At 40.2% G+C, this 26,547-nt stretch overlaps 1 protein-coding gene and 1 long non-coding RNA gene across 3 annotated transcripts in view; one reads left to right on the forward strand and one right to left on the reverse strand.

The window, feature by feature from the left end:
- MPP3 (MAGUK p55 scaffold protein 3) overlaps positions 1-14,485 on the reverse strand; it is an 85,936-nt gene extending 71,451 nt beyond the window's left edge. For both annotated transcript variants that reach the window (XM_014052992.2, XM_087713635.1), the window contains exons 1-3: positions 14,373-14,485; positions 2,610-2,715; positions 144-262 (exon numbers count right to left, since the gene is read on the reverse strand). In XM_014052992.2, coding sequence (XP_013908467.2) covers positions 144-262; positions 2,610-2,634 — 144 coding nt within the window. In that variant the 5' untranslated portion in view covers positions 2,635-2,715; positions 14,373-14,485. The remainder of the gene's footprint in view (positions 1-143; positions 263-2,609; positions 2,716-14,372) is intronic.
- Positions 14,486-14,645: 160 nt separating this feature from the next.
- On the forward strand, positions 14,646-23,884 carry LOC148046013 (uncharacterized). Its single transcript, XR_015696445.1, has 3 exons — positions 14,646-15,186; positions 18,952-19,012; positions 23,286-23,884. It is a non-coding gene; the product is annotated as an uncharacterized LOC148046013 (long non-coding RNA).
- The last annotated feature ends 2,663 nt before the right edge of the window (positions 23,885-26,547 follow it).

Raw genomic sequence — 26,547 nt, forward strand, 5'->3', positions numbered from 1 at the left:
AAAACTTTGTGTGTGCTCAGAAACATGCAGTGTAGCATATTCACACATCAAGTTGTCCAGTTTTGGGCCCCAAGTTTGAATATCAGGCAAAGAGGAAAACTAGGAAGCTAACAGAAAGATTTTCTCTACAGAAAAATATTTACTTTCATTAAGCAGCTGAGGCTTCTCTCACTAAAAATGTCTCTCAGGAATACCATCTCCTCCTTATGATTGGAGTCAGGCCTCAGCTGTGAGGTCAGGAGGGCAAGCGTCTCATGCAAACCTAAAGAATCAATATAAAAGGGACTGGTCAGAATGCCCATGATCAAATTGTAAAATAGCATTTCACAGAAGTTTAATCTGTCCCAAAGAAGGACTTTACAATATCCCTTTGAAATATCAGCTGAAAGCCAGAAAATTGGAAGAAAGAAATCCCTTAAAGCAAAACTCAAAGTTGCGACATTGAAATGTCTGGATTTCAACTCTTAGAATTCCTTAGTTTATTTTTCACATTTCTGATGGAGATTCCAGTTAGAGTTCCAATTCCAAATTTTAATTTATTGGTTCTAGACCAGTGGTCTCCAACCTTGGCAACTTTAAGACCTGTGGACTTCAGCTTTGCTGGCTGAGGAACTCTGGGAGTTGAAGTCCACAGGTCTTAAAGTTGCCAAGGTTGGAGACCACTGGTCTAGACCATCCAGGTCTGGTGCTAGGTTGTTCTCTATCTTTTTTTTCTTCTCTCTCCCATCAGCCAAAACAACAACACTGACGTTAGAAAAGGTACTCTCCATCCTGAGGCCTATTCTTAGAATTCCATCTCTTCAGGAAAACTGCTTAGCATGTTCTGCTATTATTTTGGTACCCAGGCTTTCAAGATTCCTTCTCTTTGTAGATTGTGCATCTTTTATTCATCAATCCATAAGATTGTTTTTAGTAACCAATTCTAGCCGCTTCACTTATCTGATCACTTTTATCCCATTTTTTGTATATGTAGGTTCAGAGCTCTACATCAGAAGGATCAGAGTCAAAATGGGACAGATAAAGGGAAGAAGGAAGGATTAGTTGAAAACCATTCCAAATCTGTGCAAATGGCTTCTTACAATGGGATTGACTTATCTCAAGGAGAATTAGCCTTAAGCACCATGTACATCCTTGGATGCTGGATATCAGCTGGAAAAGCAAACTAGAGTCGAGAAAATTCTCGACTAAGAATTCATTATTCTTAGAATAGGTATTAGTAACTTCTTGATCCCATGCAATGCCATGGGTACCAAAATATAAACATTTTTTTTAAAAAAAAAGTGAAGCAAATGAAACAAAAATCAATTGATTGTATTTATTTTACCCTGGAAGTTACTATCTGGTGCAGAGTTTTGCAAACTTGAGAATTTCAAGATCTGTGAATTTCAACTCCCAGAATTCACAAAGCAGTTTCGCTGGCTGCAGAATTCTGGGAGTTGAAGTTCACACATTTTAAAGTTCCAAGTTTGAAAAACACTAGTGGCATGCAGTGATGTATTAACCACTAAGCAGACTAAGCATGTGCTTAGGGCACCTGGCTCAAAGGGGCACCACAAAGTTGAGAAAGAAAGAAAAAGCAATGAAGATTTGTACAATATATACAAAGGAGGTGGGCACCAAGATTTGTCAGTGCTTAGGGCACTAGTAAGCTTTAATCTGCCACTAATGGCACGGTAGATGTGGCCATATTGTCAATCAGTGGCAGATTAACCCCCCTTTCCAAGATTATAACAGTTATAAATCTGATAAATTTTAAATGACTACATCTTCCAAATATCCACTGGAAATTCTGACCCACGTTAGTTGTACTGGTTCCACCACAAAACCGCGGTAGACTAAAGCGCGCTCGACGAAAGCGCGTACGTGACGTCATCACAGCGCGACGAAAACAGCACGCTGTGAGCGGTAAACTTAAAATTAATGCGTAAATCTAAACCTAACCCCCCCAAACCTAACCCTAAACCTAACCCTAAGACTAACCATTAACCTAACCCTAAACCTAACCCTTAACCTAACGCTAACCCTTAACCTAACCCTAAACCTAACCCTAACGCTTAACGTAACCCTAAACCTAACCCTAACCCTTAACTTAACCCTAACCCTAACCCTAACCCTAACCTTTATGTGAATCAACTTGCTTTAATTTTATTTTAATTTTAATTTAATTTATTTTTAATTTTATTTGTCGCGCTGCTGATGACGTCACGTACGCGCTTTCGTCGGGCGCGCTGTAGTCTACCGCGGTTTTGGCATGCCACGAGTTGTACTAGCCATACCTCAGGGCCACCAGATCAGGGGAAACTGACTTATAATCTGAAAAAGAAATGGCCAAAGAATACTGCTTTTTCTTTGTTTTTTCACATTTTATTATCAGTTTACTGAGATTAGGTTTCCTTTTGTTGTTGATACATTAGCTTTGTTTTTTTAATTATCAGCTTATTTTAAACTATTGCATGAGTTCAGATCAGTAAATAAATAGCACTAGAAACTGGCTTATCTTTAAAGGCTTCTGAACCTCCAGTCCCATGTAAGATCATTCTAGAAAACCACAGTTTCTAAAACATAAACCAAGAATGTCATCATTATTAAGATAGCAGAAATTCTATTACCTGAATCTTCAGATAGGACGGGCATGGTATGTTTCTTGCTCACTACCTACAGATCCACGTGTTTAATCCACCTTCAACAGCTATAATTTCCACACCAACAGAATGCCTAGAATCAAAGAAAAAAACAACACTGTGGGGTTTTTTTTTTGACAGTTTGAAAGTATGTTAAAATACGTGCTTTCTAAAGTCAATTACAGAGAGAATTATCTCTAATTTGGTTATTGTATGGCTTCATTGCCTCTGATGTTTGAAGCAATTATGAATAATGGTTGGTAGAAAAAAGATAAATTGATCCAAACTGAAAGAAAGGATGGAAGTGATCAGAAGACACTCACTTAATTGTGGAGACAAAGATCTGCATTAAAAATGGGTAAATCCATCTGAATTCAGTATACAGTAAATACAGTAAATAGGTTCCACACCTGCAACTTAATGCAAACATGTAATTTCATGACCTTTCCAGGAGAATCTCACTCCTATCATGAAAAGGAATCCTGGCCCAATGAGGCTTTCATCTTAAGCGGTAGCTCTCAACCCTGAGCAACTTTAATATGTCTGGCTTTCAGCTCCCAGAATTCAGCTTCTTAAAGCTGCTGAGTTTGAGAAGTACTAAAAGTCTCCCTCTGCACTCCTACCCATCACAATCTTTCTATTCCTCATCTAGTATTATCAATTTCATAACAAGGTTCAAGGTTCAAGGTTCATTTTATTTATATGCCACCCTATTCCCGGGGGGACTCAGGGCGGCGCACAAACCCAAGGAGGGGGAGGGAAACACAAGAACTACAACAAAAAGTACAGGGAATTTAAAACAACCAACAGCCACACGATTCGAGAGGGGAAGGGAATTCATCGACCCCAGACCTGCCGACACAGCCAGGTTTTAACGGCTTTTCGGAAGGCCTGGAGAGAGGTGAGTGTCCGAATCTCTGTGGGGAGCTCGTTCCAAAGGGCCGGAGCTGCCACAGAGAAGGCCCTCCCCCAGGTGGTAGCCAGATGGCATTGGCTAGTAGACGGAACCCGGAGGAGGCTTAATCTGTGTGATCTAATGGATCTTTGGGAGGTAATTGGCAGCAGGCAGTCTCTCAAGTACCCAGGTCCAATACCATGAAGGGCTTTATAAGTGACGACTAGCACCTTGAAGCGTATCCGGAGACCAATCGGTAACCAGTGCAGCTCGCGGAGGATAGGTGTAACGTGGGTGTACCGAGGTGCACCCACAATTGCTCGCGTGGCTGCATTCTGGACGAGCTGGAGTCTCCGAATGCTCTTCGAGGGCTGCCCCAACAAGCCCCCTTCATGGATTGGCTTGTACAACAAAACATAGCAGAGTTCATTTCAATGTATGGTTTAGTAAAAAAAAATGCTGTTAATTTAAAATAAAACAATGAAATATTCCAGTTTTCCTCTAGCCAAATTGGAAATCAGGGTAGTCCACAAATCTTAGACAAGGTACATTGGCAGGCAATGTTTTGCTCTGCACTAAACATGTGCAGCTGTTATTGATCAAGCTGTGTTCCTCAGTTAGCATAAGCACCCTTTCCCAAAACTGCACTTTTTATCATTGAGGGGGGAAATAGTTTCCTTTTCAATGTGGGACCCCTGCAATTTGGTAAATTAAGCATCATCTACTTATCCAAAAGACATTTCTCACTCTCGGTATATATTTACTGAACAATCTGATGAAAGAAAAGCAAGTTGCAATAGACATACTATCTAATAAATAGGCTCCATTCATTGCACACCCAGCTACGTGGAAATAAGATCTGCTGGATTTAAAGCTATCTCAGACTGAGTATACCAACTACGTTAAGCCACAATGTGATTGGCTTCATTTTTATTTACCATCTTAACTAAAGTCAGCCATTGTCACTTGCAAACCATTTTGTACAGAAATAAATGACTTATTGCACTTAGAGGCTGGCTGTCTTTTTAATTCTGTGGCTTTGGATATGAATTAATATATATTTCCCTTTATTTATATAAATAACTCAAGATAGCAAGCAGATCTAATATTCATTCCTCTTCCTATTTTTCCCACAACAACCCTGTTAGATGAGTTGGTCTGAGAGAGATTGACTGACCCAAGGTTACCTACCTGGCTTTCATGCTCACGGTGGGACTAGAATTCACAAGTCTCCTGGCATGTAGCCTGGCATATAACCACTAGTCCTGTAATGATCTGACTGGAATAAGCAGGACCAATTATTTAACTATTTTGGGGGTGCAGGTAGGGGAATATTTAAAAGTTTTGTCCATTAACTTTCTCTGATAGGAAAAATCAGTCCATTTGGGAGGGAGATAGGATTTGGGAGAGGGGAGTATAAAATAATGGCTCTTGATCTTCTGCAAGTGTTAAGGCACCATGTTATACTGGAAAATGCTATCCAAATTCATGACATTTCATTAAAATGTTGACATGAGGGTGTTCCGGACTATAAAAGGGGTGTTGAAAAACCTTGGATAATAATCTATCTCTGGATAAGGACCGCCCCCCCCCCCCGCAGAAGCAAGCCCATATAAATACTTGTTTCTTAAGTCCTTGTCTTCAAGATTCAGTTTCTTATCTGTTCACCTAGAAATAGCTGCAACTCAAAGGATATTGAGCTGTCCCTTTTGCATAGTATGAAAGAACTGCTGTGCCAGCCGTGCTCCTGGATTGACTAGTGATCCTCACCATCTTGACGAACCATTCCCCCCCCCCACCATCTATTTAATATTACTTATTCAACAGGGTGTTCTTCACCCATGTCACTATAGAGCACAGGGTGGGGTGTCATGAGTGCTTACCAGAGTCGTTGGAGAAGAAAAAGAAATCTCTACTCCTTCCTAAAAAGGTATGTGCTAGTCGTTCCTGACTCTAGGGGATGGTGCTCATCTCCATTTCAAAGCCAAAGATCCAGCGCTGTCCAAAGTTGTCTCTGTGATCGTGTGGCTGGCATGACTAAATGCCAAAGGTGCATGGAACCCTGTTACCTTCCCACCAAGGGTGGTTCCTATTTTTCTACTTGCATTTTTACATGTTTTCGAACTGCTAGGTTGACAGAAACTGGGACAAGTAATGAGAGCTCACTCCGTTACGCAGTGCTAGGGATTCAAATCACTGAACTGCCGACCTTTCTGATTGACAAGCTCAGCGTCTTAGCTACCGAGCCACCGTGTCCTTCCTACAGCTGGTTAAATCCATTTGAGATAATTGGCCAAAGCTTTAAGGAAACCACATGCTGTGCAGAAGTTTATGAAGTGAAGAAAGAAAGTTCTGCACATTTGTTTTCATGTCTCAGCCTTCTCATCAGTTACAACACACTACTGTAAACTATGTGAAAATGGGATTGGGTAGTCTATGATTCATCAGGTTGTTGGCCACTCGCCATATTAACATAGTGTGGGAATTTCATTGTGAGTCATAATTCCTTTGGTTTGGCTATAGCATGCTTATGGGAACGCAGTAATTAAATTCTGTTTACCCTGGTTTTCAGTTTAGAATGCTGTATGCACCACCGCTGGACTTGTAAAGTGTGGCAGTTGTGAACAGAAGTTGAATAACAATAATACTGTTGTGCTGCACTCTTGTCCATGAGTCATTGCCCTGATGACTATCTTGTGATGAGACAACAACAGTAGCACTGACTGTCAACCTAAGATATTTATCAGGTAATTGTTAAGCAACTTATAAAGGAAAGTTCAATAACTTAAGTGTGTTTCTCTGAATTTTCTCTCCTAGAGTCATACAGTGTATAATTCCTAGAGCATCGGGGATTTCAGATAAGTCCACATTTACTCCATGAGAGAACATTTTCATGTAATCTGGTCTTCCTTAACCTTATTGTGATTTATTCCCCCACACATTGGGAGGGTGCCGAGTCAGGAAGGGTGATTTTCGTATGGTAATTTTGCTTAGCAACCACCCAGTTTATAGACCAGTCACAGGTGATGAAAAAGTATCTTTGCAATCAATGCTCACATTCATGAGCATCAGATCGCATAGAGTAGGCCTCCTCCGAATTCCATCCGCCAGTCAGTGCCGACTGGCGACTACGCGGAGGAGAGCCTTCTCAGTTGCAGCTCCGACGCTATGGAACAATCTCCCCGTGGAGATCCGTACCCTCACCACCGTCCAGGCCTTCCGCACAGCCCTCAAGATCTGGCTATCCCGTCAGGCCTGGGGATAAGACTTTACTCTCGCCCCTCCCGAATGTTGAATGAATGTTGGGTTTTTTTATTGCTAATTATTTCTATTCACATTTTCTTTTTGCGTTTTGTTCCGCACTCCCCTCCCCTATTATTGTAAGCCGCCCTGAGTCCCCTCAGGGAAAAGGGCGGCCTATAAATGCTTAATAAAATGGAAAAAAAAATGACCTTTGCCTGTCTGTAAAACAAAGGAAAACTGAAGTAAAATCATAAACATGGTTACGGTTTCACTTAGCAACCACTTCATTTAACAACCAAGTTATCGATCCCAGTTGTGGTTGCTAAATGAGGACTACCTATAGTTAAATTTCCAGCAATACACATAGTTACAACCCTAACTGAACCTAGCAAATGCTGACTTAAGTCGTGACAGTCCTAAAGCAAACATCTTGGTCATTAAATGACTCCATTGTTTATTGTGGGATGTTTTTTTCCAGAAATCAGAAATAAATGCTGGTTTCTGGCAAAAATGTTATAAACCATGATCTCATGACCCTAGGGCAAGGATCTCCAACCTTGGTAACTCGAAGCCTGGAGGACTTCAACTCCCAGAATTCCCCAGCTGGGGTTCAAGTTGCCAAGGTTGGAAACCCCTGCCCTAGGATAAATATGGGGCTCTTTGCTGAGCACCAAAATGTGGTCACATGATCGTGGCAGGATCCCAACATTGGATCCTCAAAGCTGAGCCCTCTGCAAGGGGAGGGGATCTGTCATAACCTCAACTGGTTGCCAAGCAACTAATCATAAGTCAAGACTACCTGCATTATCTTTTTACTGTTGCGTTAACAAGGTTTTGAAGCTGAGTATGATACTTGCTATCCCTACTAACATATTCTGCTTGAGATAGGCAGATCTTCTTAAAATTTCTTTTGATTCAAACTTGATCTCTAGTGACTTTATGAATATATCCACGTAGGTTTTAGACTTATTTATTTGCAACCATATGGAAGGAGTGCACTGCTGTCAATAATGTTTTTCATCTTTCCATTGAAACGTTGAACCGTGGAATTCCCAGTGGCACCTCATTCAAGTAACTTCAAAGCCCAGACAACTCATCCAGATTCCACCCCATGCTCAGATAGTATCATCCTAGCTTGATCCTATTCTGAAAAGTAGGATGTTGCACAGGGGGGAAAAAAAGTTCCAGCATTCTTAAAATAAGCAGTTCTTCTTATAGTTGCTGCAAATGCAGCAGTTTTAGGCAAAGTTCCTCCGTCATCAGTCGCTAAACTGTATCTTCTAATATTCATCATCCTGTGTGAAAAATAGAGGTATGGAGGGTTTGCTTTCTACAATCCCTTCTTCCATTTATTTATTTCACCTCAAGGTCGGCAGTTCGGAGGTTCGAATTCCTAACGCTGCATAATGGAGTGAGTTCCCGTTACTTGTCCCAGCTTCTGCCAACCTAGCAGTTCAAAAACTTGTAAAAATGAAAGTAGAAAAATAGGAACCACCCTTGGTGGGAAGGTAACAGTGTTCTGTGCACCTTTGGCATTTAGTCATACTGGCCACATGACCACGGAGATGTCTTCGGACAGCGCTGGCTCTTTGGCTTTGAAATGGAGATGAGCACCGCCCCCTAGAGTCGGGAACGACTAGCACATACATCTACCTAAGGATGGTGTGAAGGGTTTGTGGAAACAAGGATGGAAACAGCCATGTTTTGGGTCAATAATCCAAGCTCTCCAGATACGGGAAGGGAGAAAAGCTCATTGCAATTCAGGATGACCATGGGAAGACCTTTGGGGAAATTATTCCTATGTAAATTTTAATTTCATTCCATCACAGGGTCCATGGAACCCCCTTCCTGGAATATGTAAAATACTCAACATATATCTTGATCAAACAACTCAATCAGGCACATTGCTACAGAAAAAAGTGACTGCAAATTTAATTTCAGACAATCAAATATGTATATAATAGCCCACACTTACGTAGACATTCATGGCCACCAGAGTCAAATTTATAATATACTATCTGATAACCTGGCATTATCCAGGTATTTAATTATAAGGGGAATATGTCTAGACCAAACGTAATTTCTAATGTTGGATTTTCCCCTTTACCAGAGGGAGCCCCCTTGTGGAGTACCATGGCAACTCCACTGTGCTGTACTTTAGAAACCATTTGAAGGCACAACAGGCTGTATCATAACAGAACACACACCCAGAGGTGTGTGTGTGTTAGGGGTGTCATACCCCTACAGTATTTTTTTTCAGAGAGTAAGTCATCTGTGTACCAAGTTTGGTTGAAGTTGCTCGAGGCGTTCCAAGCTGGAACACACATACACACAAACAAAGCCATTTAGATAGATAGATAGATAGATAGATAGATAGATAGGTAGGTAGGTAGGTAGGTAGGTAGGTAGGTAGGTAGGTAGGTAGGTAGGTAGGTAGGTAGGTGTATGAATACATACATACATACATACATACATACATGTGGATGGAAGGAGGAAGGAGGGAGGGGGAGGGAGGGAGGGAAAGAGAGGGGGGAGGGGAGGGAGGGAGGGAGGGTGGGAGAGAGAGAGAGAGAGAGAGAGAGAGAGAGAGAGAGAGAGAGAGAGAGAACTAGACATCCAGGAATTTTGTAGCCTCACTCTTTCCATCATGATGGAGAGTTCTAATTTTAAAAGGTCCTGAGTTTGACACACATAATTTCCAACATCATTTCCATGCTGTTTTTTATTAATACTATAGCTACCAGATCTGAGGTTTAAGACTCAAGCTATCCCACAAATTCTATCAAAAAGATCTCTGCTGCCATCTACTGGTCATCCTGGATTTTGGCAGCTAAGATTTGGGGGCATTGTTACAGGTTACTGCAAACGACACGACCTCTTTGTAAAGCATTGGCTGAAATGAAATTGCAAGCAACAAGAACATTAGATGAGGGACTAACAGTAACACACATGCCTTGCAGGCAGAAGGTCTTCCTGGCCATCTCATTAAAAACTAGATAGCCTATTAAATGAATGACCTCCGCTTCTGACTGTAGAAAGCTGCAGCCAACTGAGTAAGAAGTAAGGGACAGGATGAGCTAATAGGCTGACTTGGGAGAAGCCTGCTTCTTATGCTCCAATTAACCAGGGTACCAATGCAATCTACCTCATCTATTTTACCTAATCCGTCCCAAAATTGAAAAATGCAAAAATGAAATGACACAATTAAAAGCTTTCTTTAAAAAAGAAGCAGTTAAGCTTTTAATTAGCTGAAGATTTAATTTACTAAACCACAAGCTGTTTTTTAAAAAAAGGACTTAAGATCAGATCTATGCTCTCCTTAGAACAAGCCTGTGTTACCAATACTCCTTACAGCCCTTAAATACACACAGACACACACAGCCCAGCGTAAAAACAAAAAAATGTAACCCTTGACCTCAGAAACAATTCTCCTTTCAAGACTTTGTGCAGCCTTCCTCGACCCTCCCCCCCCCCCCCCAACCTTTTGGGCACCAGGGACACGTTCCATAGAGAAAGGTATTTTTCACAGACCGGAGAGAGCATGCTGCCTGCATCCCGAGGATGAGGCTTCGCTTGTTTGCGCAGCCCAGTTGCTGACATGCCACATGGGTGCACAGTCCCACAGGGGGTTGGGGACTCCTGCTTTGTTGTGTGTTGAAACCAGTTAGCAATTATGCTTTGCAGGTTTACAGCTTCGTGAATTTGGCCAGTTGCAACTTATCCAGAAATCCCTGGTTAACTAATCCATAGCTTAGCAAAATAACGCAATCACACTTTCCCTTCAAATGTTGTACTATAAGCAGGAAAAAAAAGCAATGCACAAGCAGGACAGTTAAGCAAAGCTTTGAAGCAGTGTGACTCAGATGCAAGTACAACTCAAATGATGTGTACAACACTATTTACTTATGCCTTCTTTAATGGGTTTACAGATGCAGCTTTGATACCTTCATTGTCTTGCTGTGTTGGTACACAACAAATTAAACAATATTTAATTTCAGCAACTACCAGCCCAATTCAAAGTGCCGGCCACCACTGAAGGGTCTTTTACAGTTTGAGACCTTGCTACCTCTGAGACTATCTGCATCGGTTGGAAAATGTCCATCCAATATATATTGGCAGGACAGAAATGCTTCGGATTACCATACTCTGCAATTTAGAGAGATTGGTTCAGGGAGGGTGGCCAAGAAATCTTGCAAGCATACATTATTGTATACATAAATAAAAAATTGGAAATCATTTAGTATGGCAAAAAGAACCATTTATCCAAGGGTGCCCTGGATAAGGGACATTTCAAGAGACATTAAAAAAAGATGCAATTTATACCAATTTACACATTTCAGGTGGGGGAGGGAGCATTCCAAAATGAGGAAGCCCCCACAGAAAAGCCCAAAATGCCATAAGATAACCCAACACTCTTGGGCCAATATTCCCCATCTCCAATCTAGACTGTTAGTCTCATGCTCTATTTAAGGATCAGATCGGAAAAAATAAAATTGGCCCCTGAGAAAGGCAATGAGGAGAGCTGGGAATGATACTATGACAATATGCTTGGTGCTCTACTTCCATCTTTTCTTTCATAAAGGCAACACTTTTTGAGAGTTGAACAGTTAGAAACAGGAGTAAGACTGTCTCTGATTGAGAGAGAGAGAGAAGTTCAACTCCCCAAAAGTGTTGCCTTTATGAGAGAAAAGATGGAGGTAGAACACCAAGCATAATATACTATTAAACTTCTATGGTGCCCATCTTCTCAAGATGAGTCTAGGCAGCTTGAGCTTCTAAACAAAGTTAGTTTTAAACCAAACAAAATTGAGAAAATGAGAAGATAAATGGGCAATAGCAAGCTATTTAGAGAGACAAGCTATTAAACTAACCATCAGAAAGGGAAGAACAAGCAGGAACAGAAAAAAAGGAAAAACAGCACACCTAATTTCCACCAGTATCATCCTCTGTACCTTACTGTATCTTTCTGATCTGGAAAACTATCCATCCTTTTATCATATCCATACACTGCCCCCTTCAGTGGTAGTCCCTGACTTATGATTATTTGCTTATGACATGAAGTTAACATTCAAAATTATGACGGACACTGCCACCACCCAAAATAGCTACTTACAACTCAGTTTTGGTTATGGTCACTCCTGTACACTTGCGGTCACATTCACGAAATTAAGGTAGATTTGCCACACACCCCACACGCTCCTTGTGGCATCTTATAGTTTACTTAATACTCATGGCAGATAATTCAGGTTCAGCCAAGAGCACTACATTAGGTAAAGGTTCCCCTCGCACATATGTGAGATTTGAGATTTTGAGATTTTATTAATATTTGTAGGCCGCCCTTTTCCCTGAGGGGACTCAGGGTGGCTCACATAAAATCAGGGAGGGGGAATACAAACATTGACATAGAGACATATAATAAAATAGTAAGCAACATACATTCATCATTCGGGAGGGGCGGCTATCCTTGTCCCCAGGCCTGACGGGCTAGCCAGTTCTTAAGGGCTGTGCGGAAGGCCTGGACGGTGGAGAGGGTACGAATCTCCACGGGGAGCTCGTTCCAAAGGGTCGGGGCTACTACTGAGAAGGCCCTCCTCCTTGTAGTTGCCAGCCGGCACTGGCTGGCCGATGGAATACGGAGGAGGCCTAATCTATGAGATCTTATTGGTCGCAGGGAGGTAATTGGCAGAAGGCGGTCTCTCAAGTATCCAAGTATGTGGTAGTTGTTCCTGATTCTAGGAGGCGGTGCTCATCTCTGTTTCAAAGCCAAAGAGCCAGTGCTGTTCAAAGATGTTTCCGTGATCATGGGCCAGCATGACTAAACGCCGAAGGTGCATGGAACGTTCTTACCTTCCCACCAAAGGTGGTTCCTATTTTTTCTTGCATTTTTACATGCTTTCGAACTGCTACGTTGACAGAAGCTGGACAAGTAATGGGAACTCACTCCGTTACGCAGGGATTCACTCTGCTAGAAGCTGATGAGTTAGTCCATACCATTATTAAGGAGTGCTATGTGAAAGCATGGTTTTCTCTCTAATTTTATTATGTTTGGAGTGGCAATGTGGGTATATAAGAGCAGTGTTTGTATGACAGGTTTAACCAGATCAATTAAAGGCCTACTGGCAGAATTTGCCAAATGTGTAAAATTGGGGTGAATTTTCACACTGTTTTATGAACGGGGAACTTATAAATTCAACCAGTTTCAGAAATAGAGTTGCTGGGAGTCAAGTAGCATAGAAAGGAAGGAAGGAAGGAAGGAAATAAAGAAGGAGGGAGAGGAAGGAAATGTAATCCAGTGTTTTGTGCAAACCAGTTTGGAATGAATCTATAATCAAACTGCACAAAAGCAATCAATGCAAACTTCAACAAGGAGATATTATATATATATATCCTTTCTTTGCCAGTTTGTTTATTGCAGTTTAATTGGTTAAAATGTTTTCAATGAAACACATTTTCCTCAATTTAGGTATATATGCTGAACAATAGCCAGGTTGCCTGGCTGGGAATGATGGGAGCTATAATCCAACCTGGATGAGAAAATGCAGAAAATTATAAATGTTATCTTTGTTCAAAGGCATAACTTTTATCTTTCCAGAACTTCAAGGCTTTTCCCTAAATAAGTGTTTCTTAATCTCAGCAATTTTAAGATGTGTGGACTTCAATTCCCTAAATTCCCCAGCCAGCATGCAAAGACCCAAGCATGCTGTATGGAGAATTTTAGGACATGAAGTACCCACATCTAAAACTGTTGAAGATGAGGAACACCATTCTAAGTCATGATGAAATAATACATATGAGCAGGTGCAGAGACCATTTCCCGGACAGTGGGCAAAAAACCATAATAGATATGACATAAAACAAACAGCACATACTTATTATCAAATTAAATGCTGATTTCAGTATAGCCTTGGTTTTGCATTGCAGAAACCGGGATAACCACGGAAGGCAGCAAAGAAGCAAATATTTATCTCTGTTTGGTGCCGTTTAGTGGTTGCCCGGATGTTTGCAGCCCTCGCCCGGGACCCGTTTTGTTTCAGAGTTCCCATCATCCCGGAAAGGAGAACGTTTATCTGAACCAGAGCGCGGACTCTGCTCGCCCAGCTGGACTGGAGAGTGCGCCCTAAAAGCGCATCAGGACACCCGGAAGCACCGAGGAGGAGGAGGCGGCGGCGGTTGTAGTCTTTCGCTTTACCAAGGAAGCAAGATTCCCAAGTAGCCCCTCGCCTCTACATGACAAAAGGAGCTTCCCGGCCAAAGCAGAAAATACGATCCGCGGCAAGTATAGCATCTCTAAAGCGAAGCAGAGATTTTTCCCACCGCCACGAACATCCTCTCTTCTCTCCTTTCCCAGTTTAACAAATTAAGTGTCCCTCGCTACGCTAGGCAAGGCATCAGGAAAGTGGTCTAGCCAGAAGGAGGCGGGTTCCCTTTGTAGTTCACGCAAAAGCGAAGTCCGAGGGAGAAGGAGGTCCAAGGGCGCCAGAAGATGCGCGAGCGCACCCCTCCCCTCACCCAGGCCAAGTCCGGCCTGGTCAGCGCTCGGAGCGCTTCGCCGCGGCCGCCGCCTGGCAGCCTCGCTTGCCTGAACACCCGCCCCAATCCCACTGCAATGTTACCCGTAGGAGGAGCGACGGTCCGCGCTCGCTTGCTTGGGGCCCCCTTCCTCCGTGTCACTTTGGGTGGCGCCCGGCCGCTGCCAACTCTCGCTGGGCTTCTCGTCTCGTGGGGCGCGCCTCGCTCATGCGCTTCGCGGCGGTGGCTGTACTTGCGCGCTGTGTGCGTGGAAGAATAGGCAGCCCCCCCCTCCCGGGTATGGCCCTCCCCCTTTTGTTCTACGCCGGGCGGAGAGCGCTGGCCACGCAGCCTCTACTCGACCTTTCTCGCTCTCCCTGCCCTCGGGAGTCGCGCCTCCAATCGGTCAAAACAGACCCGCCGCTCGCCAAGCAAGCGCCTTCCGCTGGGGAGGGGGGGGAGGGTGATATCACTGGAAATACTGTATTCTTTCGCGGCAATCCCACGCACGCTTACCTGGGAATCACCCTCATTGAACACGATGGGATATACTTCCGAGTCAAACAAACATAAGGTTGAGATTTACGGTTCTGATTTAGTGTTTGGAGGCTAATTGTTTTCTTCCTTCCCTTTCATTTATTCCTTCCTTCCTTCCCTCCCTACCCTTTCTGCTCCTTCATTTCTGCTTTTCACTTTTTCCTCTTTATAAAATAGACTGAATTATCTGGCCATGATTAGGGATAGAGAGATGGGATGTAGTCCCACTCAGTTTATCATCCTCAACAGAAAGAGGTTTGTCTAGTCATTCAAACTAAGTGACTTAATGAGGAATCCCCTTGAAATGAAAACAAGAAAAACCTATAGCATTTTTCCTTTCAAGACAAGCTCAACAATCCTCAACAATCTGATATCCTCCAGGTATGTTTAGTATGGTTCTGTCTAACAACCCGATTGTGATAAGAAGGTGGGATATTAGTTTTTGTTTTTATACTATAGTATTGATGTTGATGTTAAACTTGATGTGTAATTGATATTTTATCTATGTATGTACACACACACACATAGACAGACTTTTTTAAAACTATATTTATTTATTCTCCAGTTTTAAAAATTCCAGCAACTTAATATTAATAGCCTGTGTGAGTTTTCTCCTTTTTCCACTAAAAATAATCACAACTTCATTAGTAAATGTATTTTTAAAAAGTAGCTTTAAAGATTTGTCTGGACTACTAGGGAAAGGTGTAGTCCTGGAGTTCCATATCAAGTATGTGTAGAAAATTAATAAATGAAATGAACCCACTGTACATATACTCATTGAATTTGTGAAGTGATGCCTCTGCTGCCTCAGGCATTAGTTGGTTAACTTGGTTTGTGATGCCACAGCATAATCAGAAATAATTAACAACATCAAAGCTCTTTTCAGAGAAAAGTTTACTTTTCAGAGAAAAGCAGAAACATCAGTTTGGTTGGCTCTGATATCATGAAAACTGTGCCAAAACAGAATCATATCTTACAACTTCTGTTCTTGCATTAATAGTGAGACCTAAGCAAAACAGCAGGTTAAGATACAAAGGGGAATGGCAGTGGTATGTAAAAAAATCTACATACCACTGTGAGTTAGTGGGAAGATCAAACTACAGATTCACTCAAGAGCAGCATATTTCTGATTGCAAGTAAGAAAAGTGAGTATCAATAATCAAAAAGTAGCATCAGGGATAATTTATTTTTGAATAGTCTGGGTCACCAATCACATATGCTTCAAGGCTATGCATTCTTCAAAAAAGCCGAAAATGGCAACTGCCTTTGTTCCCTTAACACCTCAAAAATATATGATCATTCTACAGCAACACAACTAAATCAACTCTCTAATACAACCATGGAACTTTACTTGCTTCCTTTACTAAGGAGTGGTTATAGTATCTAAATAACAGAGAATCCCATTGCCTATAGCGTGTCCAGTAATTCTCTTTGAACATCCTTACTGTTTGATATTACTTCTTTACGTGACCAATAATGTCCCTATTTCTTTCATTATTATTTTCTTTTTACATAAATGTTTATTTCTCTGTAAATCTGCAAGAGTTGTCCAAAAAGGGTATGTGGAGTCAGGCTCACCTCAAGGGAAAGTTTACCTTCATATCATTCATGAAAAAAAAAGTTGTTACACTTCAGGCTCACTGAACTTTCTTACCACATCACATTTGACAGAAGAGACACAAATGCCACTAGAGGTATATATGTCTGGACTGAGCAGAATGGAGATTCTTGTGCATTTTATCACCCGTCCTTTACCCTCTAGTAGCAAAGGCCAGCATCATCCAGGGATCAAAAAAGAAATGAAGAATCATGACTTTCTAAATCAGCAGTCACCTGCTGGTGGCCCGTGGACCATTGGTGATCCATGAGAAAATTTTGGAGGTTCGCAGAAAAATTATTTGCACTTTGTACTAAATCAGGGGTCCTGAAACTACCTCAAGCCCCGGGCCAGATATGTGCAATGAACATTTGTGTTGCTGCAGAGAGTCTCCCCCTTTGGGGTCTTTTTGTGGGGGGAAGAGATTCCGACTTGGGATCTGCTTCAGCCTCCTGGTGCAGTGCTTGGATGAAGGCTGGAGGGAAGTGCCGCTGGCGGCAAAGAACCAGAGGGCCTTGTTCCAGTGGGCCTGTATCATGATCTGGAACTGGCTGACCATCTCAGCCCACTGAGCCTCCAGGCGCCGGTACCTGGCCTTGCACTCGCACAGGTCTTCCCTCTGCTTGGAAAGCCTATGCTTGTAGTCCTCGGTGAGGTGCTTCTGGCAAGCCTCCTTCTCGGTCAGATCCAATTTGAATTGAGCCAGCTATTTTGCCAACTCTTTCTCGTGGTGGCTGCTTAGCTCCAACAACTGCTTCCTGTTGGGGTTCTAAGGAGCCCAGGCTGGCAGATGAGGAGTGGCAAGTAGAGGCTGGCAAGGTGTCCCTCGATGTGAGTGACATCGAGTTGGCCTTGCCTACTCAATCACATGACCATCTAGCCACACCCACCCAGTCAGTCACTAGGCAGATCATTTAGTTGTCCACGGGATTTAAAATTATGAATTTAGTGGTCCCTGAAGTCCAAAAGGTTGGGGACCCCTGTTCTAGATATAGTCTCAAAAGAGCCACTACGTGAGGGATGCCAGGAGTTGTAGAATAGACACACCTGGAAGGGTCCCTGGTTCTCATTTCCAGGACTATGAAATCTTGGATCAACTTCATATCCAGTTGTAAACAACGCTAAAGCTAATGGCTCAATCTGAGATCCATTATTTTGTTCTTTCCTCAAATAGCTTATAATGGAGGAAACCACATTAACCTTTTGGAATGAAAGATCACAATAACAAAGAGAAAGCATGATGGAGAATAGCCTTGAATTGGTGCACATTTAAGATGCTAAGAAATAGCCTCCAGCAGAGAAGGTAGAATTAAAAATAGAAAATAACTTAGACTGAAATAAGTAAGGGAATGCTGGAAGGAGTATTTTAGAGATCTATATGGTAATAGTAGTAGTATAGCAAAGAGTGGAACTAAAATAAATGCCATAAATGTTAAGAAAAAATGATGAAAATGAAGTAATAAATGCTGTGGGGAGGCTAAAAATGGCAAGGATGCAAATATAGGCAGCATAACTAAAAAATATTAAAATATAAATAGGTTTGCTTATGGAGTGGACAATTTCTTTAGCATATTCATGAAGATATCCTGAAGACTGGAAGAATAGAAAGCAATGAAAAGGTATCAAGAGTGAATGCAGAAACTGTAGATGAATTAGCTTGTCAAGTAGGCTTGGGAAGATGTTTGGTAGTATTCCGAGTGAAAGGGAGTAAGAAGAAGCAAAATTTAGGAAATGCAATAAGGCTGAATAAAGGGTACCGAGATCCCGTTTTGCTTTGAGAAATGTACCGTATGTATGCACAAAATAGAGTTTATTATATCCTTATTGATGTAGCTTAATAAAGTAAATAGGCATGAATTATGGGCTGTTTTACAGAAATACAGAATGGATTTGCATGTGAATGAGAATGCCTAGGACAGTGATGGTGAACCCTGGCATGTCACAAAAATAGTAGGGCATCTCACCATCATTGGCCTATGAAATTGCTCAGTGCTGATCTGGAAAGAACATGAGGAATGGTTGCACTCTGTTGCTACCTCTGTAACATTTCTTGAACATGAAATGTATGTTCCTGGGTCTGGGTAGCAACCATGATAGGACAGGAAATGATGCAGGATGTTTTAAGGAACTGACGAGAACTGCTGAATCTGAAGCACCCTTGCCCACTTCTAAAAATCAATATTGTATTCTTCTCAAACTGAAAATTGGATGCTGATTGAGATATGATGGAAATACATATGCATGAGAATGTATGATGCAACATATTGGATCAAATGGCAGCAAACAAAAGTAGCCAAATTCAGTTGATCCAAAGAAAAACAGGGTCCACTTGGACTAGTGCTTAGATAAGAGACCACTAGGATATTCTAGATTTGGATTTTTTTTATTTTAAAAAACCTTCAAACAATGACAAATCATTTGTCTGTTTCTGCTATAGAACCACGTAGAATTGAGCTTGGCTCAAAGCAATCTTTGAATTCTGCTTTTAAGGATAGTGATTTGTTGTATTTATTTTACCCTCGTATATCTTTGCAATTGTTTTGTTACAGCTGGCTGATAAGGTAAGAACATCAGTGGCCTCAGTGTCTTCCCAGCAGCAAATGTTCCACTGTAAGTTGCCCTTTTTCTTTTATAACATTAAAGTATGTTACTCTGTGCTTCATCTCCCATGCACGAATTTTGCTAGCTTGTTTTATATTTGCTCTGCAAATAAGCATGTATTAACTTCATTGTGGATTCATTGTGATTTTTTTTTCTGTTTCAAATCAGCTGACAGAAAATGCTTTTTTAAAACCCTTGCTATTGGTGGAGATGGGAGTAAATTTTCATAGTTTTATTCTTTCTCCCAATCTGGACTCTTGGAATGTACCTTGATGATTTTAGAGATATATAGACAAAGATTTGGCAGAAAGGACAACTCGGGAGTTCTTCCACAGCAACTATCAATTTTCTTGTCTTGTTTCTCTCTTTATCTGGGAATTTCCAGGCTACAGAGCAACTCTCTGATCTCCATTTCTGCACTGAAGTCTTTAACAACAGGAAATAATGGTCTTGTTCTTTCATCAGATCTCTCCAATAAATTCCAGTCCTTAGTTTCTAGCAACTGCTACAATTGCACAATCTAAGTATCAAGTCCTTATAAGTGGCAGGTTGAATTATCCATTTTAAAAGTCTCACCTAAGATTACTCACCAATAAATATGTAACTGTCGTTTTTTCCCCCATTTGCAAGTAACAGCATTAATCTACCCAAAGTAACCAATCTGAATTTCTTGGGAAATTAGTTGCCAGTCTGAGTTCATGGCCACAACAATTCTTTCTTTCCTCTATCAAGTCAAACTTTTTTTGCATTTCTTTCCTCTAAAACAAAGATAAAATGCTTTTTTTGTCTTTTTGCTTGAGTGTCAAACTTGACAAATGCCCAGAAAAATGGCTGAGATTTTACAGTTTGATTTTTTTAAAAAGAAGACTAAAATCAATGATACACACTGCTGGCTTCCTAGAAAAAAAAATAAGAAAAGTAGGTATTTATATTCCTCTGTCCATTTTTGCCATGGAACTTCCTTTTCTGAATGTCTCTTTCCATAACACAAACATATATATCTATAGCTAGTCAGCTGAATACTGCTTAAAACCTTTGAGCTGGAATCAATATAAGACAGCATGATTTCAATCAGACTTCCTTAAGTCAGAGAAGGACAACCTGTGAATTCTGGTTTAGTGTATTTTTAGCTCTCCTCTGAACACAATAATTAAGAAACTAACAGTGTCCTCTCATTTTGACAAAAACAACAACTATGGAGTGTACTGAAAATAAAGTTAAAAACACCCCTGAACTCTCCTCCAAAATGAAAAAGAAAATGGGAATCCAAACTCCACCGATTTTGCATGGACGCCATCAGCTGTGTGCCCACTTTCCCCAAAAATGTTACAAGCAATTCCCAGCCACTAAAAGTTTGCCCAGTCCTCACTAAAGTTTCCATTCTTTTTAAGCTCAGGATCTCATATTTAGTAGTCACAAATGTTTGCCAGCAGGCAGAAAAGAAGTCCTAGGCCACAGGCAGAGGCTGACTCTTTTAAGAACACTCATCCTTTGCCGATTGGCAGTTGAAGAAGGGGCAAAAGTCCAGTCGCCTTAGCAAGATGTATGGCATAGAAGTCTAACAATAAAAGAAGTCAGTCTTAAAGCTAGTTGAAGCAAGAATGTACAGAGCTCTCCAGGGTCCTGCAACTCCTGTCAAATTCCATCCAATTGGTTAAATTCTTTTCCCCTGCAAGGCTCCATCCTAGTCAAAGCAAGACTATATCTTTATATCCTAGTGAAAGCAATACAATATCTTTATATTCTGTACTGCCAAGGGAGCAGAATCTTTAAGAGAATATATGGCTAAGACCTTGAGTATATTGTGTGTATATCTTAGAGCAGCCTTCGCTAACACTCTGCCCTCCAGACATATTGGATTTGTAAAATTGGCCAAAGACTATTGGTATACCTATGTGTTTCTCAAACCATCTATTTTAATCACTGATAACTTTCTTGGGGAAAAATAGATTTATTGTCATTACTTGATTGCTCAGTTTATGTATTTCCAAAATACACAAGAGAGTCATCTGATCTAGGACTTCATTATAAGTTCCTCTTGAACTTGTCTAATGACAAGTGCATCTGAGTCTGCAGGAGGAAATAACAAATTGTATCATTCCATCAAGACCTGCTTATCTATCATGAATTTGACAACCAAATGCAAAATGTTAACATCCGGTCATGGTTAGATCCCATTTGTTTTGACAATTCCTTCCATAGAATGCTTGATGCAGATTTATAACTCACTCCTTGAAAAGCCTCATTAATCCCTGCTGTTGCAAACTCAGCAGATGAGCACCAATGGGATTATGAACTAAATATCCCCTTGGAAACAAAATAGAGGAATCAGTATGTCTTGGGGGGGGGAATAGGGAAGATATAAGGGAACAACAGACAAACACCCACATTCTAGCAAAGAACACCATGCTCAATGACAACACAGAGTTGTATGTTAATATGAATTAGAAGTAAAAAAATCAAATGCCTAAAACTGTGTGTCTTGGACAGTATTGTACTTATCCAAAAGGTAATGAGGTAATCCTGAATTTAAACAATAATTGCCCCCATTTTTCAGGAAGATTAGAAAAGCTAATAGTACAGTAATATATTCATACAATAATATGTTCTCATTCATTCTAAGATGTCTCTGCCTTTCACAGCCAATTATTTTGGAAAACATATGTTTTTTTAGATTCATTCAGCAGCATATTTGGTTACTTAGAATTCTGAAAAGAAATCCTTCTACAGTGCAAAATGTTTCTGCATTTTCCACTTTTAAATGCTGTTGTCATAGCCAATCATGCTCCAGTGACTACCAGATTAGATTAGATTAGTAAATTATTCTCTGCATAGGAGGTGCCTTTACAAGTAAAACAGTGTTTTTCAAACTTGGAAACCTTAAGAGATGTGGTCTTAAACTCCCAGAATTGAAGCATGCTGGCTTGGGAATTCTGGAGTTGAAGTCCACTTCTCTTAAAGTTGTCAAATTTGAAAAACTGCCTAACACATTGCAAAACATAATATCAACTATAACAAGCCATTCTAATTACAGACCAATTTTCAATGTGGGCAATGGTTACTAGATTTGTTTCCTAAGTAGATTACGTGCTTCTTTCAACTCCTAACAGTTTGTATGACTTAAGAGTTGTAATTCATAATCTGTTTTTTTCCTACATGGGCACTTGCAATTTTAATATCTGCCAGCAGTGCTTTTTTCCCCAAAACCAATCTTCTCAGATTTGAAAATGCTTTCTATTCCTAGCAGAGTCTTTTTAGGACTGGCTCTCCATTACACTCCTGGAGAAGAGCCTAATTCTGAGAACAATTGAGGGCAAAAGAAGAAGGGGATGAGAGAGAATGAGGTGGCTGAATGGAGTCACTGAAGCAGTAGGCGTGAGCTTAGATGAACTCCAGAGAATGGTAGAAGATAAGAAGGCCTGGAGGAGCATTGTCCATGGGGTCGCAATGGGTCGGATACAACTTTGTGACTAACAACAATAACTCTATCACAGTGCAGTATACCTCAAAGTTCAGAATTCATAAAATAGAAGGTTTTTCTAATGAAATTTATTTACTAAATTCATCGGAACTAATACACACACACACACACACGCACGCACGCCATATATATTATTGACAACTTGCCATTTTACTCCACCACACATTAAGGACAATAATGGAAGTAAGATTCAATTTTAAAATCTTTAGCTTATGGAAACAGTTACAAGATTGCAAAGAAAATGTGGTTAATCAATAAAGTAATTTATTTCGTTTCCTTGACTTCATTAGCACAGAAACAGAAGCTGAGTTCCAGATTGTGCCAAGCTCTAGTTAGTCTTAATTCTGATTTGCAGAATGAGTTAACATAGTTTGGAACAGATGTCTCCAACCTTGGCAACTTTAAAACTTGTGGACTGCAACTCCCAGAATTCCCAGAGTTAAAGTCCACAAGTCTTAAAATTGCCAAGGTTGGAGACCCCTGGCTTGGAACATATGCCTTGGTTCTCAAATACAGTGCCTATCTTCAAACATCATGCTATACCCAAACCAAAACATCACATTATGGTTTGGTATAATGGATGAATCCAGCAAGAGTGAAATCAATGCGCCACTTTGCAGAGACATGGCTTGTTGCAACAAATAAATCCAGCAGGAATATTTTGGGACGCATGAAGAATAAGAAATGTAATAAGCTTGTCTGAACCTAATCAAAATTACAGACTCAAACAAAGCTGAAAAATGATAAGAAAACTCAGAACACAAATGTTTTTCTATTCTTTTTTTTTTTGTTCTTCTTTAGCTGAAACAAGGAAAACCAAAATTGGGAATAAAAGAAAAATGCAACACACAAAAATCTCACAGCAATCTCAAACTAATCTTTCATCAGTACAGATATATCATGCACAAACTTTCATATCCTTTGCACCTAAGAGAGTGCAGGAAAATAGATTGAAATGACTTCCCCCATAAGTTCTCTTCAAAAGACTTTTTAGAAAAATGTCAAGCATGACCAGCCAGGTAATACTTTGATAGTGGAACTCTATATCAGTATCTTGCCATTCAGGTCTGTTTTTAGGGAATCATCTGAGCATAAAAAAGAAGTCAGTTACGTAAAAGAAGTCAGTCTCCGTGGCACCATTAGATGGATTTGTGCTTCTTATTCACTGGACTACATTTGAAGTGTATATTTGGGTATTTGTGAAAGAGGGCACTTTATTGAGTTTTTTTTCCCCAAGACATATGGCTTGGAGCTTCAAACCTGATCTAGAGATAATGACTGTTATTACTTCACTAAATGTTTTCCAAGCCGAGGCTTTTCCAGGTACGCTTGCAATATAATAAAGACAACAGAAGAAAATATATAAACATTCAAAACCAAGGGGGATGTGACACCAGAATTAAAATTAATTTTCTAAGCCTGCCTCTAGTCCCTGAACCCATAATCAGTGTGGCTACATTTAATTTGGGAATAAGTAACGTAGTTCTCTTAAAGTGCACTGTCTCTCAGAGGGAATTTATCAGGCAAGATCAGGGTGGGGATAAGAGAACAGTATCATCAAGGGTACCATAACATTGTTAGTCAAATGATGCAAAACAAATTGCCATTATTGCATCCTTATGCATTGAAGTCATTGTGGCTTATAACACATGCCTATGTTGCCCTGATCTACAAACAGCAGTGGGGCTGTTGATAGAAACTATTGTGGGCAGGATAGAAGGTACCCTTAAAATATGTCCAAACATATTGTGTCTTAAGATCATCATCATCCTATAATCATAATTTAAGAATCTCAATTAGAAAAGTGTTTAGAGTAATAACAATCTTAGCAAAGACCTTTTACTTCAGTCTTTTTCAGATAGTCCATTCATCCTCTCCTTTTTAGAGAGGGGGGGAGAGAGGGGGATTATGTGAGCAGGGAGTTGCCTCTCTCTCACATAGCAAATGCTTTTTAAGCATGGAGGTTTCCAGATGTGTGTTTTTAAATTGGTTCTCTCCTCCCCACTCCCACAATTTTAAAATCATAATTTAAAAAGCCATGTCACTAAACACCTCTTAAGTCCGAACAACAGAACTTGATTGGGTGATCTTGCCGATAATCTTAAGTCATGTTATTGATATCTATTTTGTCTCATTATGAATTGATATCTTTGATGCAATCTAGAAGCTTTCTAGAATGCCATTCATCTTCCCCTTCTCTTTCACAAATCCTTTTCTTTAACAAACTGGTCCATTTAGAATAGGGATTCTGAGTCATTACTCAAATTTTCTGAAGTCTATTCCTTTAATGTACTATATTCAAAATAACAATGCATCCATTGCCTTGCTTTTTAATGCCAGTCCTCAATTTAGAATATGATAATGATAAATGGATAGTGAATGTGACAGTACCTGGAAACAGCAGAAGAGAAGGAACTGGAGAAGATAGAAAAATACAAAGATATGAAAATAGAAATAGAACGACTGTGGCAAATGAAAGCTAAGGTAGAACCAATAGTAATAGGTATCTTGGGTACAATCCCAAAACAACTGGAGCACCATTTGAACACCACCAGCATTAACAAATTCACCATCAATTGCAAAAGGCAGCTTTACCTGGAACCGCTTGCATCCTGCAATGATATTTGTAGTTTCATCAAACATTCAGATCTGTCTATTCCAGGTCCTTGGGAAGGACTCAATAAATGAACAAAATGCCAAATCCAGTCTGAACATCTGGCTGACTGTGAGATGAGCCATAATGATAACAATGACATACTTTGTAGCATAATAAAAATGCCTACATTACTGTAAGATAAAATAAACAGAACTGATTAGATTGTACTGGATAAGGGCAGAGCATCCAAGTAAGGAACAAACAAGAGTCCAATTTTTAAATCTGAAATTGGCAAAATGCAGGTGATTTGGAGAGTTAAGAATATGAGGTAAGAGAGGAAGAAAAACACTCCCTTCAGGCAAGGAGAAACATGAAGTAGGGGAACAAATAATAAATGTGAGACAATTTTTTTCTACTGATGATCTCCCAGGCTGCTGTTTATTCTATATTTCTAGCTGATTTATAAAGGAACAGGATAAATGAGAAGGAACTTCGAAGTAAGAGAATAAAATAAAAGATAATCAGATAGGTAGAAGTCGTAGTGCACTTCCTAGCTAATGCTAGATGTGTCGTTCAGGTTTCTCCCTACTTTTAACAGACCTACCAAATACTCTAGGATTAAATTAAATATACTATAAAGGTTCTAGAATACACATGTGACTCCAAAGGGTTAACAGGAAAAAGTTAATGTCTCAGCAGGATCGGTCTCCTTCAATTCATCTGATCTTTTGCTGATAGTGTTTCCTCCAGGGAGAAACTGGCTTGATTTGCAAAGAAATTAGATTGAGCTTGGGATCCTGGCTCACTGCATACTCCTGGGACCCCTGCTGGCAAGCAAGAAACTAATACACTTTGGAAGTAGATGGTGGGAGAAAATGTGAATGTGATTCCTTAAGACGTTTTAAGCTGAGAAATAGTTATAATGCATTTTATAGTTAAAGCCAAGGCAAGTTTTGAAAAACTAATTTAATCTAGAGTTGGACATTTTCATATATTTTTTTTAATTGATTATCAAAAAAAAAAAAAAAGGGAAAAGCACAAAAATATTAGTGATGGTGATACATAAATTGTTAAAGAAAGAACAAAGAGAACTCTATGAAAAGTGAAAAATACAGCAAAAAATGAGCATAATGTGACACGACATAATTATAATTAAAATGCATTTTATAGTTAAAGCAAAGGGAATTTTGAAAAATTAATTCAGTTCTGAGTGAGATATTTTCATATCTCTAATGGCCAGTTGTTGTGATACTAATAATCCTTGTTCCATGCCCCAAAGCAGTACGTGACGCTTGATCCATGGTTCATGCATTGTGGCAAGTCATAATTTCCTCAACTGTGATAAAGAAATAAACAATAATTGAGTGAGGAAGCAATAAATTTGCTTTCCTTAAGAAGTCTGAAGGAAATTGGGGAATGGATTTATAACTTTTAACTGGAAAACAATTTCATCTGGAGCTTTTTTGG

The sequence above is a fragment of the Thamnophis sirtalis genome, unplaced genomic scaffold (genome assembly GCF_051295495.1).
Source record: "Thamnophis sirtalis isolate CommonGarterSnake01/CBP01778 unplaced genomic scaffold, rThaSir2_p1.2 scaffold_4, whole genome shotgun sequence".
Taxonomy (NCBI): domain Eukaryota; kingdom Metazoa; phylum Chordata; class Lepidosauria; order Squamata; family Natricidae; genus Thamnophis; species Thamnophis sirtalis.